We start from the raw sequence: 15,344 nt of genomic DNA on the forward strand, positions 1-15,344 counted from the left end.
TCAGGCAGGAGCTGAAGCAGCTGATGATGCTTTTTTTGCTCAGCAGGGAGACTGCAATCACCCCCTAGGCTTCACCCACTGCCTGCTCAGCCAAGCCTGCCTGGCCCCACCTAATGACCATCCATTACCTGCTGACACACAAAGCCTTTCAGCCCTGCTCCTCTCCACTTTGCCCTACCTCTAATTCCAGCTTTGGCCAACACACCCATCTGCCTCCAACCTACTGCGTCAATATGGCCAAGTGTTTTCCCCCTTCAGCTGCCCCCTAAAGAAAAACAACCACTTGGAATAGGAGTTCAAAGCCAACACAACCCCTGGGAGCTCAGTGGCACAATGTACCACCCCTTTAAAGCCCCAACAGGGACAAGCAAAAAGATGAAGTGTTGATGTAAGGGTTTATTCACAGGCAGTTGCACGTGGAAACAGTGAAGGGATATTTCACAACCCAAAGAAAGAAGAGTGTCTCTCTGCAGCACTGCAAGACAGGTCACAGTGTCTCCAAGCCACAAGTGGCCTTGCTCAGCATCACGACTGCAGGCAGGTGCCTGCTGAGCTGTCAGTCCTGCTTGTGCTAACACAGACACCCACTGATTGTGCACAAAGGCACAGCCAGGGTTAGGAACAGGTACACGTGGTCTGAGCATGGGATCAACCTGACAAACAGCTCAGACGAGAGCCATCCCTTAAGCACATTCCAAATAGCCCAAGAAAGCACCACAGAAAGGCTGAGATGGGCTCCGCCTGCCTGGGTCAGACAATTGCAACAGCCCAAGCTGCCATCCCACTTGCCTTAGCACAGCCTGCCTCCGAAAAACACACTGCTCACCGCAGCGCCACAGCCAGCAACCAGCTGCGTGCTGCACTGGGGACAGGCAGCAAAAAAACCAAGGAAAACACTCCACTGAAGATCAATTCAGGCTCCAAAACGCTGACCATAGACCAGGGCAAGTCTGAAACCAGAAAATGCTTTATTGGAAAGGTACAAAAAAACCAGTCACTGCAGCTAAATTTACAGCAATAAATTACGTTGTGGCTGTCAAGAGAAGTAATGGACACATACACAGGGCTATTCGCCTTACAAACAGGAATCCACATTGCTTGGTATATCAATAATTTATTTTATAATAAAAAAGCAGCACAAAAATAAATATTGAAATGAAATTACTGAGTAACCACAGAGGATAGAATGAGCTGGTGATAAAAAACAACTTAAAACAGAAGACTTCTATCATTAAAAAAATGAAAGCAAGTATCCACCATCTACGGAAACACCCCAGCAGACTGAAATACAGACGAAGGAAAACAAATCCACATTACAAAAGTTTTTCGGTTTTGTTTTGTTTCCTTTTTTTTCTTTTTTTTTCCTTTTTTTTTCTTTTTTTTTTTTTTTTACTTTTTAAATAAAAACAATCATGACAATGAAGTTTAAATGATTCGAGAGAGAAAAAACTGCCACCTTCTCCTCCTCCTCCCCGGGGTCTTGAGCCATCCCTCATGCTCCCGTGGCATCGTGCCTGGCCCTGCCACAGCTCGTCTCCCCACCCGCCCCGTCCCTCCCCGGCCGTCCCAGCGCTGCCGTGTCACCCAGGTCTCTGACCTTTGCAGTAGAGTTGGGCAAGAGCAGAGACTTGTTTCTAAGGGATATGGAGCTGCCCTGGAGGGAAAGGTTCCCCACTCCCAACAGAGAGCACAGCAAACATGTCTACGAGAACAGAGATGCCCTTCCCGGTCCCTGCACGACGCTTTTCGTCTTCTCCTGCCTCCCGCCCAGCCCTCGGTTCCCACGTCACGCGGCGGATGGGGAGCAACCAAAGAAAGGCCAGGCCCAGGGGAGAGGATCCCAGCACTCACAAAGCAGAGCCCCCGCTCCTCAGCAGGGTCGGGGGAACAAACTAAGAGGGGCAGAGAAGGGAGCCCCGGCATCCAAACTACTGCAGCAAAGAGACAAGCGAGAGGCGCGGCTGCGGGGGAACGCGCCCCAACGCCGCCAGCGCCACGCGCCGCACTCGCCCTGGGTGTCAGGTTAGCAAGTGCAGGACGGAGAGGGAAAAAAAAAAAAGCCAAACAAAACAAAACAAAACAAAAAATAAAACACAACAGAAACAAACCGAACCCCAGAGGAATGCAACGCGACAACCCCAAGCTGGAGGGCCCTCCAGGGAGGAGGGTGGAGGAGCTGGGTCTCCAATGCGGTCAACAGCTTTCGGGTCATTCCTCCCTCCACGTTACCTTGCAATTCTGATCCCTCTGTGGAAGTTTAGCCAGGACATTTCATTCCCCTCCAGGTCACCACCCAGGGAGCCCTGGACTGGCAATTTCTTTTAATAAAGATTTACAGTATCAAACTTGGAAAAAAAATTATTTTTTTTCTTTTTTACGAAAAATCTGTACGATAAAATGTATATAATTATATATTTATATATATATTTCTCTCTCTTTAAATATTTCCACGTGGTCCTTATGGATATCCAATATGGATTACCTACCATGGCTATGGTATCAACAGCTTTAACAACACCCAGGCCTCTTGTTCTTTATCGAGTGACCAGAGATTTAAGTGCCTACCAGCACTAAACTAGCAATCACTTGGACAAGCCTTTGGCACCCTTCCAAGAACTGGAAAAAAAAGAAATACTTGGCCACAAGGGAAGTGCCACATAAAGATATGTTTCTCAACTCATTCCAACAGCAAGAAGACCCCACGGAACAAAGTTGGACCTCCATCTCCCTTAGTGAGACTGGTCTGATTTCCCCAGAGGGGTGTCAAGGGCAGCCAGAGGGTGTTCCTATCTAGCCAGGAATGTTATGGAGCTCTGGAGCTGTTTTAAAGACTGGAAGCATTTGGGCATTTTCAAGTCAACTGGCCTTTTTCATTAAAGTTTTCATTTAAAGCCCCAACAGTGCCAGGAGTCTCCATTTGCCTGTTTTTGGAGGCACCTGTAAGGTCTGGGAAAGTTTCCAATGTCTGTGAGCTGGAGAACATGAGAGGACCAGGAAATGACAGTAACATCTTTCTCTTCCTCAGCTTCTGCTGTGGGAGTCAATAACTGGTACTGATACACAGGACATCGATCTGCCTGTTTGGAGATAGGGAGGGAGTGGAGGAGAAATGAGGTAACACTAAGTGTCATCCAAACTCTATGTGTTGGAAAATCACTTGAAGGAAACTCCCTGCTCCCCTCCATAACACGTGGATCTGGCAGAGGGAATGAGCCTTCAGGAAGCATTTCACTGACACCCTTTCTGGCTCAGTAAGGTCACGGATGTCGATGTTGAGGACTGAATGAGAACCAAGTCTGAGGTTTTTCTTTTCATTAACCTATTTCACAAGGGATCCTCCTGGGAAATCCAGAGACTCTGATGACAAGGTGAAAAAAAAAGAAAGAGCAAGCTAACGACTTCTTCCAAAGACAAGTAGGGCTTCACTAACTTACTGCCATCCAAGGCAAGACAAAGCCTCAAACGACAAATTATACTGGGTGTCAGATGCCAGCTCACTGTCCCCTTTGCAACAACGGTGGCACTTGTTTATTCTCTTTCAGTCCAAAACACTCATGAATTCTCCGTGATCTTTGTTTTCTGTTCTGGAGCCCAAATTCTCTAAGCTCTTCTCCTCATCTTGAACTTCAGCAATCTCATTCTCTTCTCACCTGCGTGACAACAGGCATCGTCCATTCCACAAGTCTCTGACCTGCCCTACGAAACTCACAGTCCCTTTTCTTTCCTACTTTAAAAAGAAAATAAAAACAACAACAAAACACACAAACACCAACATAGCTATTTTTTTTTTTACAGTGACCTGGAAACGTTCATCTTTTCAGCGCTGCTGCACTACAGCAGAATCCCTCCTTTCAGCTTCCCACCTCCTGCCCATTGCCAAGCCAGAAATCCCTCTCCCAAACCACTGCTCAGAGCCATACGAACGACTTCTCAATCCCAATTCTTCCGTCCCCTACACACACATTTTCCATCCTGCCTTCCATGCACCTCTCAGGATAATTCACCCATTGGCAAGAGAAAGCGTCAAGTTTCAGGGTCACATTCACACAGGTTGTCTGAACACTGAGGGTTGTTCACTGTACTCTTTGGATCCCAAATTCAGCATCCGATGTGCTATGGAGAGGAAAAGACTCTTCCAGCTCCCATCTGACCTCCCCATAGCCCTTCTCTGGTCATCAAGGACTGTCGAGCACAGCTCTCCAGCTGGGATGCTCGTTGCTAACCTACCAATGCTTTTGTCAAAGAGGAGACTCTAAAACTTCTCTCCTCCTGTCTGAATACTATTGCCCTCTAGTTACACTTCAGTGCTTTAAAAACATCCTTCTGAAATACGCTGCACAAACCCCTTCTCATAGTGCTGATCCCAGCAGAACTGTCCCACCTTCTCTCACAGCCAGTTCTGCCTCCACCAGTAATACTTGCAGCATTTTTCCTCCTCATCTCCCCTTCTCCTCCCCATCACACTGCTCTTCATTCACAGCATTTACTGTGCCTCCCTCCCCTAAGCTTCAGGGAATCCAGGAAAAAAAAGCTGCTGCTTCAAGACTGTGGATCATTTGGAAGAAATAAACTGCATAAATATACCCAATTCACAGGCACACCTTTGGGAAGGAGCTATTGGGAAACTTGGGCTTGGAATATAGGAGGCTGCAATGTAGTTTTTACAGGCCACACAGGTAATGGGGCATATTAAAATATGTAAAATATATATTTTTCCATAATTTAACAGCATGGATCAAAAACAAAAGGTTATTCCTAATGGGTGTGGTCAGACCCAAGCATTAGTCTCCATCGTCCTCCCACTCCCATCCACTCATACCACGATGAAATCAAATCCAAAGAGCCTATATCCCTGCCCTCGTAATATCAGATGGAAGTGGGGAAGGTAGGGGAGACCCTTCTTACAAGGAGTAGGAGGCCACTAAAGGAAACTCTTTTTCCCATACATTCATCTCACATGATGATTTCTACAGTCCATCTGTTTCCTGGTTCTTGAGCATCATTCACGAAGACTCCGGAGGCTCCTCAGGTATCTTCTCCCAGCTGGAAAGCTCCCCACAGCTGAGAGGGGTTTGTGGACACAGGGGGAAGGAGGAAGCAGATCTTGCAATTTGTACTGCATACAGAGCTCAAATCCTGGACACGAGAGGTTGATGGAGCCACTGAGTCCAGACAGAAGCAGCCAGTTAAGTTCCCTTTGTAGGAACCCTTTGGGTTTGTTTGTTTTTCTCGTTTTCTTTTTTTTTTTTCTTCTATTTTTTGCACTTTTGGAAGAGAATTCTTAAAATGCCAATTCTTGACATGACCAAGGACTCCGGAACAATGCATAAGAGCCTTATCCCCTCCCCTCTGAAAGGCTGCTAGTTCCCCCCACCGAGGGCACTAGGACGCTGCTGAAAACGGCACAGAACTGGATGAGATTTCGGCTGATTTCACGATGGTGATGACACTGGTGGTGGCAACTTTGGTCGGGGTAATAGGCCCTCGCGCCACGGTACGAGCAAAGGTCTGGAGTGCTTCGTACTTGGAGCGCAAGGCATCCAGCTCTAGCTTCATGCTGCTGTTTTCTCTGGCCAGCTTCTCCACCTCTTGCTGCAGCTCAACCCGCTGCCTCTCGAGCTCCTCTTTCTGAGTCACGCGCTTGATGCGGCAGCTGGCAGCGTAGCCCCGGTTCTTCAGCGTGCGTCTCCGCTGCTTCAGACGGATGACCTCCTCTTTGGTGAGACCCCTCAGGTGCTGGTTCAGCTCCCGTACGGACATTGACACGAGTTCATCATCACTCAGCACTGGGGCATTCTCTCCTGACTCCTCCTTTACCTGCAAATACCAACAGCACAGGGGTAGCAGCAACCCTACGCGAACGGACGTTCTGGACAGCAGAAAGGGGACAAGGCCACCCCTCGGCAATGTGACAGCCCTACCTGGAAAACACCCCTGCAGTGCTGTAAAGAGCACAAGCTCCACTAAAACATCTGGGTTAAACATTGCAGAGATCTGAGTGCTGCTGTCATCTGAGTTTGGGTAACCCTCTTAGGTCAGAGAAAGTGGTGTGAACCCAACAGCAAGATTTTCAAGGAGATAAACGTAAAGCCAGATGAAGCCTTTTGTTTGTGAAGCCCTTGGTCAGGACCCAAAATTCACACTGAATATTAAAGATGACACCTTTTCGCAGCATTATGTTGGGATACTAGTGCAGCATCTCAAAAGCAGAATAGCTGCTTGTGTGCAGGGCTTAATTCAGCATTTTATGGCTTTTCGTTTTGCTCATTTGAGCAGTGAACAAAACCAACCCTGCTTGGCTTCAAGGACACAGCCTGATTTGGTTATGCTGGGGCACAGGCCAGAGTGAAGTTACATGAGGAAACCACACCAAGGCCTTGTGCCTTTTGTCAAGCAGGTTTGCCATCACCATTATTTTCAGAATCGTAGAATCGAGAAGACCTTTAATATCACTGAATCCTGAACTTTTAAGACACCATCCTTTTGTCTTTTCAGAGACTGAAGTACATATGGAATGAAGAGCTAAAACACTGGAAAGAAATTTCAACAATGCATGCACAGCCCATGCACAGACCACCACCATGCTGGCATGTCCGAGGCATTTACTTTCTCATAGATATCAGAGACACCAGCTGAATACATCTCTTCCCCAGTGCCTCCCAGTCCTGAGACTAAAAGTACTTCAAGCCTGGGAGCAGTGGTTTCAGGATGCTGCCAATACCTGCTATACTCAGAAGTTTCTTGGATAGGCAACTGGGATACACCAGCCTCCACGCCATCCCAGAGACTTCAGACCTCTTTCTGGGTATCGCTGGTATTCTTCTACCCTAACCTTTCCTTTAGATAGTGGGAAATTGTATCAGCATACTCATGTACGACCCAACATTGCACAGTTCCACAACAGCCTCCCTGGCCACCCAGCCCCACTCACCCAGCCTTCTTGCCTACCTTTAATGCCTTGTTCGGTTTGGGATTAGTCGTCATAACCTGAGCACAGTCTTCCGGACAAAACTGCTCAGAAATTGCAACTGGGAAAACAAAACAAGATTTATAGGTTAATCTCAGAGACGAAGGCAGGAAGAAGATACCAAACACGGTGGCCCAAACTCCCAACTCGACCACCACTGGAAGAAATAACCACACAGTTGTTTGAAGCACTGCGATGGATTCAGACATTTGTGTTGACAAGCGCATTGCTTCCCAACACTTAAGACCTCATATTTTGCTATTAACTACAGATCCAGCAGGGAAGACAGGGCAGGGAGGAGGGGGAAGAACACCCATAAACAACAGTCACACTAAGCACCACACAGCGCCTTGCCATGTGCCACCCCTTCCCAAGGGGAGCACAGAGCGTGGCCTCTCAGGCCCCGCCACCTCCCTCCGGAGGAATCCCAGACGCTCCAAATGGCCTATTAGGGACTGAATTAAGAGTTACCTCCGCTCATAAAAGGCACTGAAAAGCCACAAGACAACAACTCCCTTCATTCTTATTTTGATGATTATTAACCCAGCTCGAAATTGAACCAGCAACCCAGAAAGAAGCTGCCTGGTTTGTAACCTGCTTCCAGCGCTGTCCCCACCCAAAGGAGACGCCACCAGAAAACCCGAACAACAGAAACAAAAGCCCCCGATAACAAAGCCAGGCAGGAGTTTGCCTCTCCCAACACACCAAGACTGTTGCTTCCCGATCCTCCAGCCCCGGGCTGCGAGAGCTGACCTGCTTGATGTATCTAGTGACGTGGAGGCATGTCCATCGACAGGCAGACTGTCCCCTGCCGCGACGTTGCCCTTCACTCTCACCTTAGCTGGCGACTACACCCCTTCGACCAGCGCCTTGCCGAAAATTCACCTGCCCGCACCTCCACCCAAACCCTTCGCCCTGCGGTGATGGCAGCACGACGCTCCGACGGGTACCTACCGCGAGCGAGGCGACCACAACCGCGCCACCATCACAGCCTCTGCCTATGGCTCCCCAGCGGGGAGGGGGCGAGGCGCCGGGCCCCCCCGACGCAGGGCGGCTTCGAGGGCCGCACACCCGCAGCACCGCAGAGTGCAGCCTGTCTGGCGGGAGTCCTCTCTCTCCCCCCACCTTCTCCAGCCCAGCCCAAACCCTCCCCATTTCCACGTCTGCATCGTGTCACACATCCTAATCATTCATGAAAAATCCAGCCAAAGCATCCCAAGCATGATTCCCTTCTGATAGTTGCCATGGTGACCTTGGGAAAGTAGCCAACCCGGAGACAGTCACCATGGAAACAGAGAAGCCCAAAAGCAATAATGACTTCAGGTCATGTCTGTGCAAAGACATCACGAGGTCGTCGGAGAGTAAACAAACTCATTCATATCTGCAAACAGGGGTAGCGGGATTTGGGGGGTGCAAAGGTGGGGCGTGAGGACTGGTTGGGAGCTGGGTGGGTGAAGGTGCTGGCTCAGCCCGTGCTGCTGTCACTTGAATTTTATCAGTCAAGACACCTCATCATCACACGACTTACGTAAAGATCAAGATGAAGAGCAGGAGAGGAAAAAAATAATCCTGTAAGTGCAGAGCTGCAAGATACTATCCTAGATATTAGGGAGTGTATTTAGGCGCCTCCTCTATTTTTAAGCCCGAGACAGCACAGCTCTCCATGTCTGGAGGAGGGACAAGGACAGCCGCACAGCGCACAAGCCAAGATGCTCTGTGATGAATGGACCACTTACAGCAACTGGTGTGCACTGCATTTTCTAGAGCATCACCAAGTCCTTCCCTGCTCTCCTCCAGCACTGAACCCCACCCCAGGCAGACCTGAAATTGCAGCCCCTGCCTTGCTGGGCTGGTCACAGGGGCAAGTCTCAGCCCCCTGCAGCTGCCTCCAAAGGATGGGGGAGCACCTGCCACACTTTGTGCTCTTCAGAAGGGCAGGATCCCCTGCGAGCACAGGCACTTCTTCAGATCCCAGCACTGCCCTTTTGCCGTCCATCCATCGCTTCCCCGCCGCACCAGGCATTTGCTGCCCACCCCTACCTCCCGGCCGGAGGCGCAGACGTAGGCCCTAGCAGTCGGGAGGAAGGAAAAAGCTCCTTGTCTTGGCCAGGAGGACTCGTCTCAGAGTTGAGGAGCGCAGAGGCGCTGCCAGTGCGTAGAGGAAAGGGCCGGCAGCCCCCTCCCTGCAGAGGCGCAGCGCCGGGCCGCAGGCAGTTGGTGCCATAGTTATGCAGTGAGTCACCAGCTGTTTACAGAGTTTGAGCGCTCACATTCCCACAGCATCAGAAACTCTTCCTTCCCTCAGCGGCATCCCCCCTCCCTCGCCACCCCCATCCCTACAAGGGAAGGGGCACGCTGGGCGCGCTGGCCGCACGCCGCGCTGCTAACGCCGGAAAAGGAAAGGCAAAAAGGAGGGGGAGGCCAACGACAGCCCCGTGTCACACCCACCAACTGCACAAAAAGCCTTTTGATCCTCACCCAGCGCGTCTTCAAAGCGTTTTCTACGCCAGCCGATGGAAAAACTGAACGGGGCCACTTGGCTGCGCAGAGATGGAAAGAAATGTAAAGTACCATGGAAAACACGAGCCGAGGGGGGAGGTTTCCTCAGAGGGGGTCAGCATGTGGGCTCACCTGCCACCCCAAGCAATGCTCCAGCTCTGCATGATGAAATCCCTTCTGGTCACCTGTTGCTCCATGTCACCAAAGCAACAGCTCCTTACCCTGCACATTCCTCAGAGGACAGACAGCACAGATGCTCGGTACAGAGTCTTCTGCTGCACACCTGTCTCCCCCTGCACACCAGGGCACCCCCCCAAGATAGGCGGGGATCCATCCTACTGCACCAGGGGTGATGGGCCAGAGCCACTGCTGGCACAGAAATGAATGAGAAGGTTCAGGGCACCATAAGGAATAGTGATACCAGACCCTCTTGAAGGGTGGGAGACTGGGGGCTGCCCCGACCCAAAGGGCAGGGTTCCATAACACAAGCAGAAATACTCAAACAGGCTCAAGCCTCACACTCAAGACTCCAGTGCCAGGAAGAGTCTTATCTCTGCACTAGGTGAAGGCACAGATGTGGTCCAGGCTCTGCTCGAAACCAATACAACTACACTCACAACCCTCACCAGCAGCCCTCCAGGGCCTCAGGCTCCATCTCCCCATCTACTAACTCCTTCTCATCAGAACTATTTGGGACTATTCAGCTACTAACAAGCTACTAAAATCAGCATGGCATCTCCCACAGATAGGAAGTAAAATCCACAACAAAATCATAAACCATTCCGCAAACAAGTCCTACCCAGCAACATTCCCTAAACATGCTGCACAGGGGTCTTCTGGGAACCTGCCTGCAATTTGATTATTAGAACCCTTTTAGTCTTTACCCTACTCCTGCCCTTCTTTCCTTAATTGCGTTTGCTGCATCACATCTAAAATTAGGAGCTCAGCTTTTTGGAACAAGGACCGTGTTACATCCTGCTCTGTAAGCAGTACGACACACTTTGAACGCTACATCAATAAAGCAGTGAGTAGTAATACACCAACTGTGAGGGGAAAAGGCTTTTCCAGAGCAGTTTCACGCTCGTATTTACAGCAAGTGTTTTGACTGTGGGTTACATAAAGAGCCCTTGTAATTCTGCAATAAAGTTACCCATTGACAGCCTTGCCAACGCCCTCTCCCTCTCTCAGACAACTCCTATGCCTCTTGCAGCATCCTCCCAAAAACCTGGAGGTCTCCAGCTGACATCCTAAGCCTGGCAGTCTCAGCTTAGACCACCGAGAGATCTGCAGTTCCTTTGCTTTGAAAGGGAAAGACAGCAGAAAGCCTGACTCAGGCAGAAGCAGGACACAGCTTTCCACACAAGGCTTGCAATTAAGAAAGAAAACATGCCAGAGTGAGATTTCAGACTTTCCACGCTACAGGGCTTTCCAAGAGCGTTACACATTAAGGAATTACTATAAAGTCGCTGCCGACACCCAACAACTGGAGATGAACTCGAATTTTAAAACTCTTTCTACGCTGAAAGACAACCCTGGCCAGAACATGAGCACCTGGCAGGCAGCCCTGCTGGTGTTTAGCTTCCATTCTCACACACATACAGCAAACTGAAAACATGCAACCCTCACCTTCCGCCAAGCCAGCGACAACTTCCCGAGGGCAGAAAAACAGCGCAAGGTTCAAGCAGCGACGGGGATCTCTGCCATCACGTCTCAATACAGCACCAACAGCTATGCAGGGAACACTCTACTCATTCCCAAATGCAGCCATTTAATTCCTAGGCAGCTGTTTAAATTTCTCATTTATCCGCAAGTTATTCCCAGCTCCAGAGCAGCAGCCAAAGGGACGTGCCTACCAAGGAGATCTGAGCTGATAGGTGAAGGGAACTACAGATGCTTCAGTCTTCATCGCCGTGCCTCTGCCACTCGGAGGCACAACATGGATTTCCAGCACATTGCAGCATGGTAGGCAGAGCACCATCCTTCTCCCCATCATTCAAAAATCCATTCTCCTGCTCTGACAACCTTCACACATCCTGTAAGGCAGACTGACGCTTGTCACTCATTTGTAATGAGAGCGGGGAGGGACAGGCTGGTGGTGTGAATCAGAGAGTAGAGAAGCATATGCGAGGCAATATATTTGACATGAAGAGAGAGAAGACACAAGGAGGGGGTGAGTCACTGTTTACTGTTCTAGAGGAGCTCCACGCAGCCCTCGCCCAGCTGGCCAGCTTTCCATTTCCCTTATGGATCGGAACCAGCATCCAGCAGCAAAGAGGAGATTCAGGAACCTTCAGAGCACATTTAAGAGCTGCCAGGACACAGCTCTCTGAGGCACTCTCTGGGGAAGCCTGGACACGGATCAGATAATCTTCAGTGGTTTAGTAAACAACCTAGTCAGATGCTGCAGAGAGCCTGTGGTTAGGGAGCAGGGATATGGAGTACCAGGCGGGTACGCCTGTGTGTCACCTCTGAAACTTCATGGAGGAGGTGGCTGAAGGGGAAAGGTATGTGACAGCCAGCCCTGGTACTGACAAGTTTACAGCACTTTTTCCATCACACACTTATAAAATGTGGTGACAGAGATATACTGGAATTACACCTCAGCAATCACTAGCCCAGAGATGCATCTCCCCCAGCCACACAAGATGAGCCACCAAGCAACAAATAACTTGCTTGGACACACAGCCAGATCCTGGGGCACAGCTGGGACTGGGGTTCCTGACTTTGCTGCTCCTGACCCCACGTGCCAGCCATCAAGTCAGACACCTTCACCGACTGCTAACAGTGGGACATAGTGGCATCACTATTTGGCGTCCTGCAATATTGCAAAGCAGTGGCATCCTCTGCTTGGGAGCACAGTGTCAGGGTAATCGCTCTCATTACTGCCTTTCCCCCCCAGTCCTTGGGTTGATGGTCACAGAGCATTGCATCGCTTGTGCTTGCTTCATGCTTGGAAGACTCTCTGCCGAAGTTTGAAGATAGCCTCAAACAATAGCTGAGACAGAAGTGGAAACTGCATGTTCATCTCTACAGGGTGCTGAGCCTGAAACTTCCTGATAATTGAAAGTGCTCGCACCGCTCAAGTATTTCACAGCTGGATGTTTACAAAAATGATCAGCGAGCAAGCTTATCCCACAAACCCCGACTGCCGCAGGGGCCAGCGCTCCCAGCTGTCCTTTCTTCGCTTCCCAAACATCTCACACAGCTAGAGATTTTCAATACCAAGTCCTGCAGCACATTCCACGCCATTAATCATCTCCCAATGCTGATGGAAATCAGAGTGTATCAAGCTGATCTGTATTTTTCCCTTTCAGGAGGCACACAGCAGTACTGAACTCTGCGCCGCAACAGATTGCCGAGACGGGCGACGGCGCAGAAATGACATAAAACATGACAAAGCACGCTGTCCTTGACAGGCAAGCAAAAAAAAAAAAAAAAAAACCAAAACCAAATTGCCAACAAATTTCTGTCTCTGGTTCAGAAACACTTCTGAAGCAAGGCACGAGCCTGGCGTAATACAGCCGGGGAACATTTAAGAGGGCTCAGGTTCCAAGCCCTGACAGGCTCAGAGCCTGCAGAGTGTCCCGACGGCGGGAGTCACGGTGTGCCCAACCCTGCGGCAGCAGCCCCGTCGCCGCCAGCCCGACGTCCGGCACCTCGGCCGGGCAGGAGCAGAGTTAACTCCGGTGCCGCGCAGCCCTGCGCGCTGCCATTGGGCAGCCGCGGCGTCCATCACCCCTAGGAAGTGACTGCACGAGGAAGGCTCGAGGAAGGGTTCTCCGCAGGCAGCACCGGGAGGACACACGGAAGGAGAGGGGGGAAAAGCGGAGGGACGCGCGCGCCTTTCGTCAGTGGGGAAAAAAAAAAAAAATCACAAGGTAAAACTCGTTCGCTGCTAAAACCCCCCGACAGCACCACGGCACGACACGCTGGGCTGGGGCGCAGGGCTGAGCTTATCCGCCACAGGGCTTATAAAAACTGAAAGTGCAAGAAAAGGGCGTGCAGCTTTTCAGGGAAACACTTTGCTCTCACTGGCTCTCTCCGCCCTCCGCAGTCCCAGCTCAGCTTTAGGTGCGCTGGCAAAGGAGGGGGCGGCCAGGTGAAAGCGAAAATGGAGGCCTTTCCCTTTTCTGTAACAACTTTGCCCAAAGGGGGCTCGTTCCTAATTTGAGACCTCATGGCCTGCTTTCAGCAGAATCCGTAAAATAAATCCTCCACGGAGCAGCCCACGAGGGAAGGGAGCGGGCTCTCAGCCTAAGGAAGAGGAGGAAGCAAACAGACCCTGGCACACTGAGAATTTGGAGATTTCGGTTCCCCTCACTCGTGGCCTGGATGTTTTCCCATCTCATGCCACTGCCGTCACGGGGAGCTTGAAGAGGTTCCCCCACCCACCCCACTTCTGATTATATCCCCAAACCGTCCCGCACCCACCAGAGAGTCACGCGGCCGTGCCCGCTCCCAGAATGTCACCGTCCCCTTTCCTCCCACTGCCAGTCCCTGGGCGGCCGCAGAGCGCCCCGTTTTCGGGGCGGCCCCATGCACACGCATCCCTCCCCGCAGGCTCCGGGACCAGCCTGAACACACCACGCACCTCTCGCTCTTTCGACCCAAAAAGCAGCTGTGCTCAGCAGAGATAAGCCCTGACCCCCAGCCCATCCGACGGGCAGCGAGGCTCCCGCCTGGCGTTTCCCGCCGGCGGCTGCTCCTGCCCGATAACCCGGGACCAGAGAGCGGCTCCCGGAGCTGCCACCACGCCCGGCCACCGCCGCGGCCACGCTGCCCGTCCCCGGCTGCGCCCCGGCTCCCTCCGTACTACAAAAGCTTCTATTTTTAGTCAGCGGAGCGCGCGGCGTCACAACAGGTTTCCTCACATGTATTTTAAGAGCCATTCAAAGGCAGAAGCAGGCAGCGCGCTCATCCTCGGGGGCGGCGGGGGGAGAAAAATAACAACAAGAGACGGGAAAGCATCACCCCGGCGCACACCCGGGGGACCCCTGGCCCCGCGTCCCCGGGGGTGCGGGGGTGTCGCCGGCCCCGTCCCGCGGGCGCTGAGCGCTGCCGGCCCCGCGCCGGTGCGAGGGGACGGGGAAGGTGTGACCGCGGGGCCGCCGCGCCCCCGCCCCCCCGGGGGTTTCGGGGGCCACTCGGCGGGCGCGGGCAGCGCGCCCCGACCCCCCTCCCTCCCCGCTCCCCCCACGGCGGGGCCGCCGCCCCTCGCCCCCCGCGGGCCCCACGTGCGCGCCCGGCCCGGCCCGGTGCGAGGGGCGGCGGCACCACGTGCCCGGCGCGGTGGTGACTCAGCACTTTTACCTCGCCCGCCCCGCCCGCCCGCGCCCAACCGGACCCGACCGGACCGAGCCGGGACCGGGCCGGACCGGGCCGAGCCGCCCCTTCCCCCCCCCCGCCGCGATCGGCGGGCAACGCGCGGCCACCCCCCCGCTCCCGACTCCGACCCACCCGCCTCGCCCCCGCCGCGCCGCGCCCCGGGCGGCTCCTCACCTGCGTGCCGGCGGGAGCGCCCCGTGGCGGGGGCGGCGGCGGGGGCGAGGGGGGCGCGGGGGCGGCGGCGGGGGCGCTGCGCGGCTCCCTCCTCCCTCGCTGCCAGCGAGTCCCGCGGACAACAACAAGCGCGGGGCGGCCGCCTCCCCCCCGCCGCGCCGCCGACCAACCAGCGCCCCCGCCGCTTCCGGCATGGCGCGTCACGGCCGCGTCACCGCCCGGCCCGGCCCCGCGGCCGCGTCACCGCCGGCACCGCCCGCGCCGTTCATTCATGGGGAAGGGCGCGGGGCGGGGCGCGGCGCTGCCTTCGGCACGTAGCCGATCCCCGTCCCTGCCCTCGTCCCGATGTACATCGCCATCCTCATCCCTGTCTGCATCC

At 53.0% G+C, this 15,344-nt stretch overlaps 1 protein-coding gene across 1 annotated transcript; it reads right to left on the bottom strand.

The window, feature by feature from the left end:
- Positions 1 to 1,330: 1,330 nt before the first annotated feature.
- Positions 1,331 to 15,127, bottom strand: MAFK (MAF bZIP transcription factor K). Its single transcript, XM_051777411.1, has 3 exons — positions 14,966 to 15,127; positions 6,949 to 7,028; positions 1,331 to 5,817 (listed from the first exon to the last, which is right to left on the bottom strand). The coding sequence occupies exons 2-3, from the start codon at positions 6,982 to 6,984 to the stop codon at positions 5,383 to 5,385; spliced, it is 471 nt and encodes a 156-aa protein (XP_051633371.1). The 5' UTR covers positions 6,985 to 7,028; positions 14,966 to 15,127; the 3' UTR covers positions 1,331 to 5,382.
- Positions 15,128 to 15,344: the final 217 nt, after the last annotated feature.

The sequence above is a fragment of the Manacus candei genome, unplaced genomic scaffold (assembly GCF_025592945.1).
Source record: "Manacus candei isolate 608988 ecotype Guabito, Panama unplaced genomic scaffold, ASM2559294v1 h1tg000002l, whole genome shotgun sequence".
NCBI classification, from domain to species: Eukaryota; Metazoa; Chordata; class Aves; order Passeriformes; family Pipridae; genus Manacus; species Manacus candei.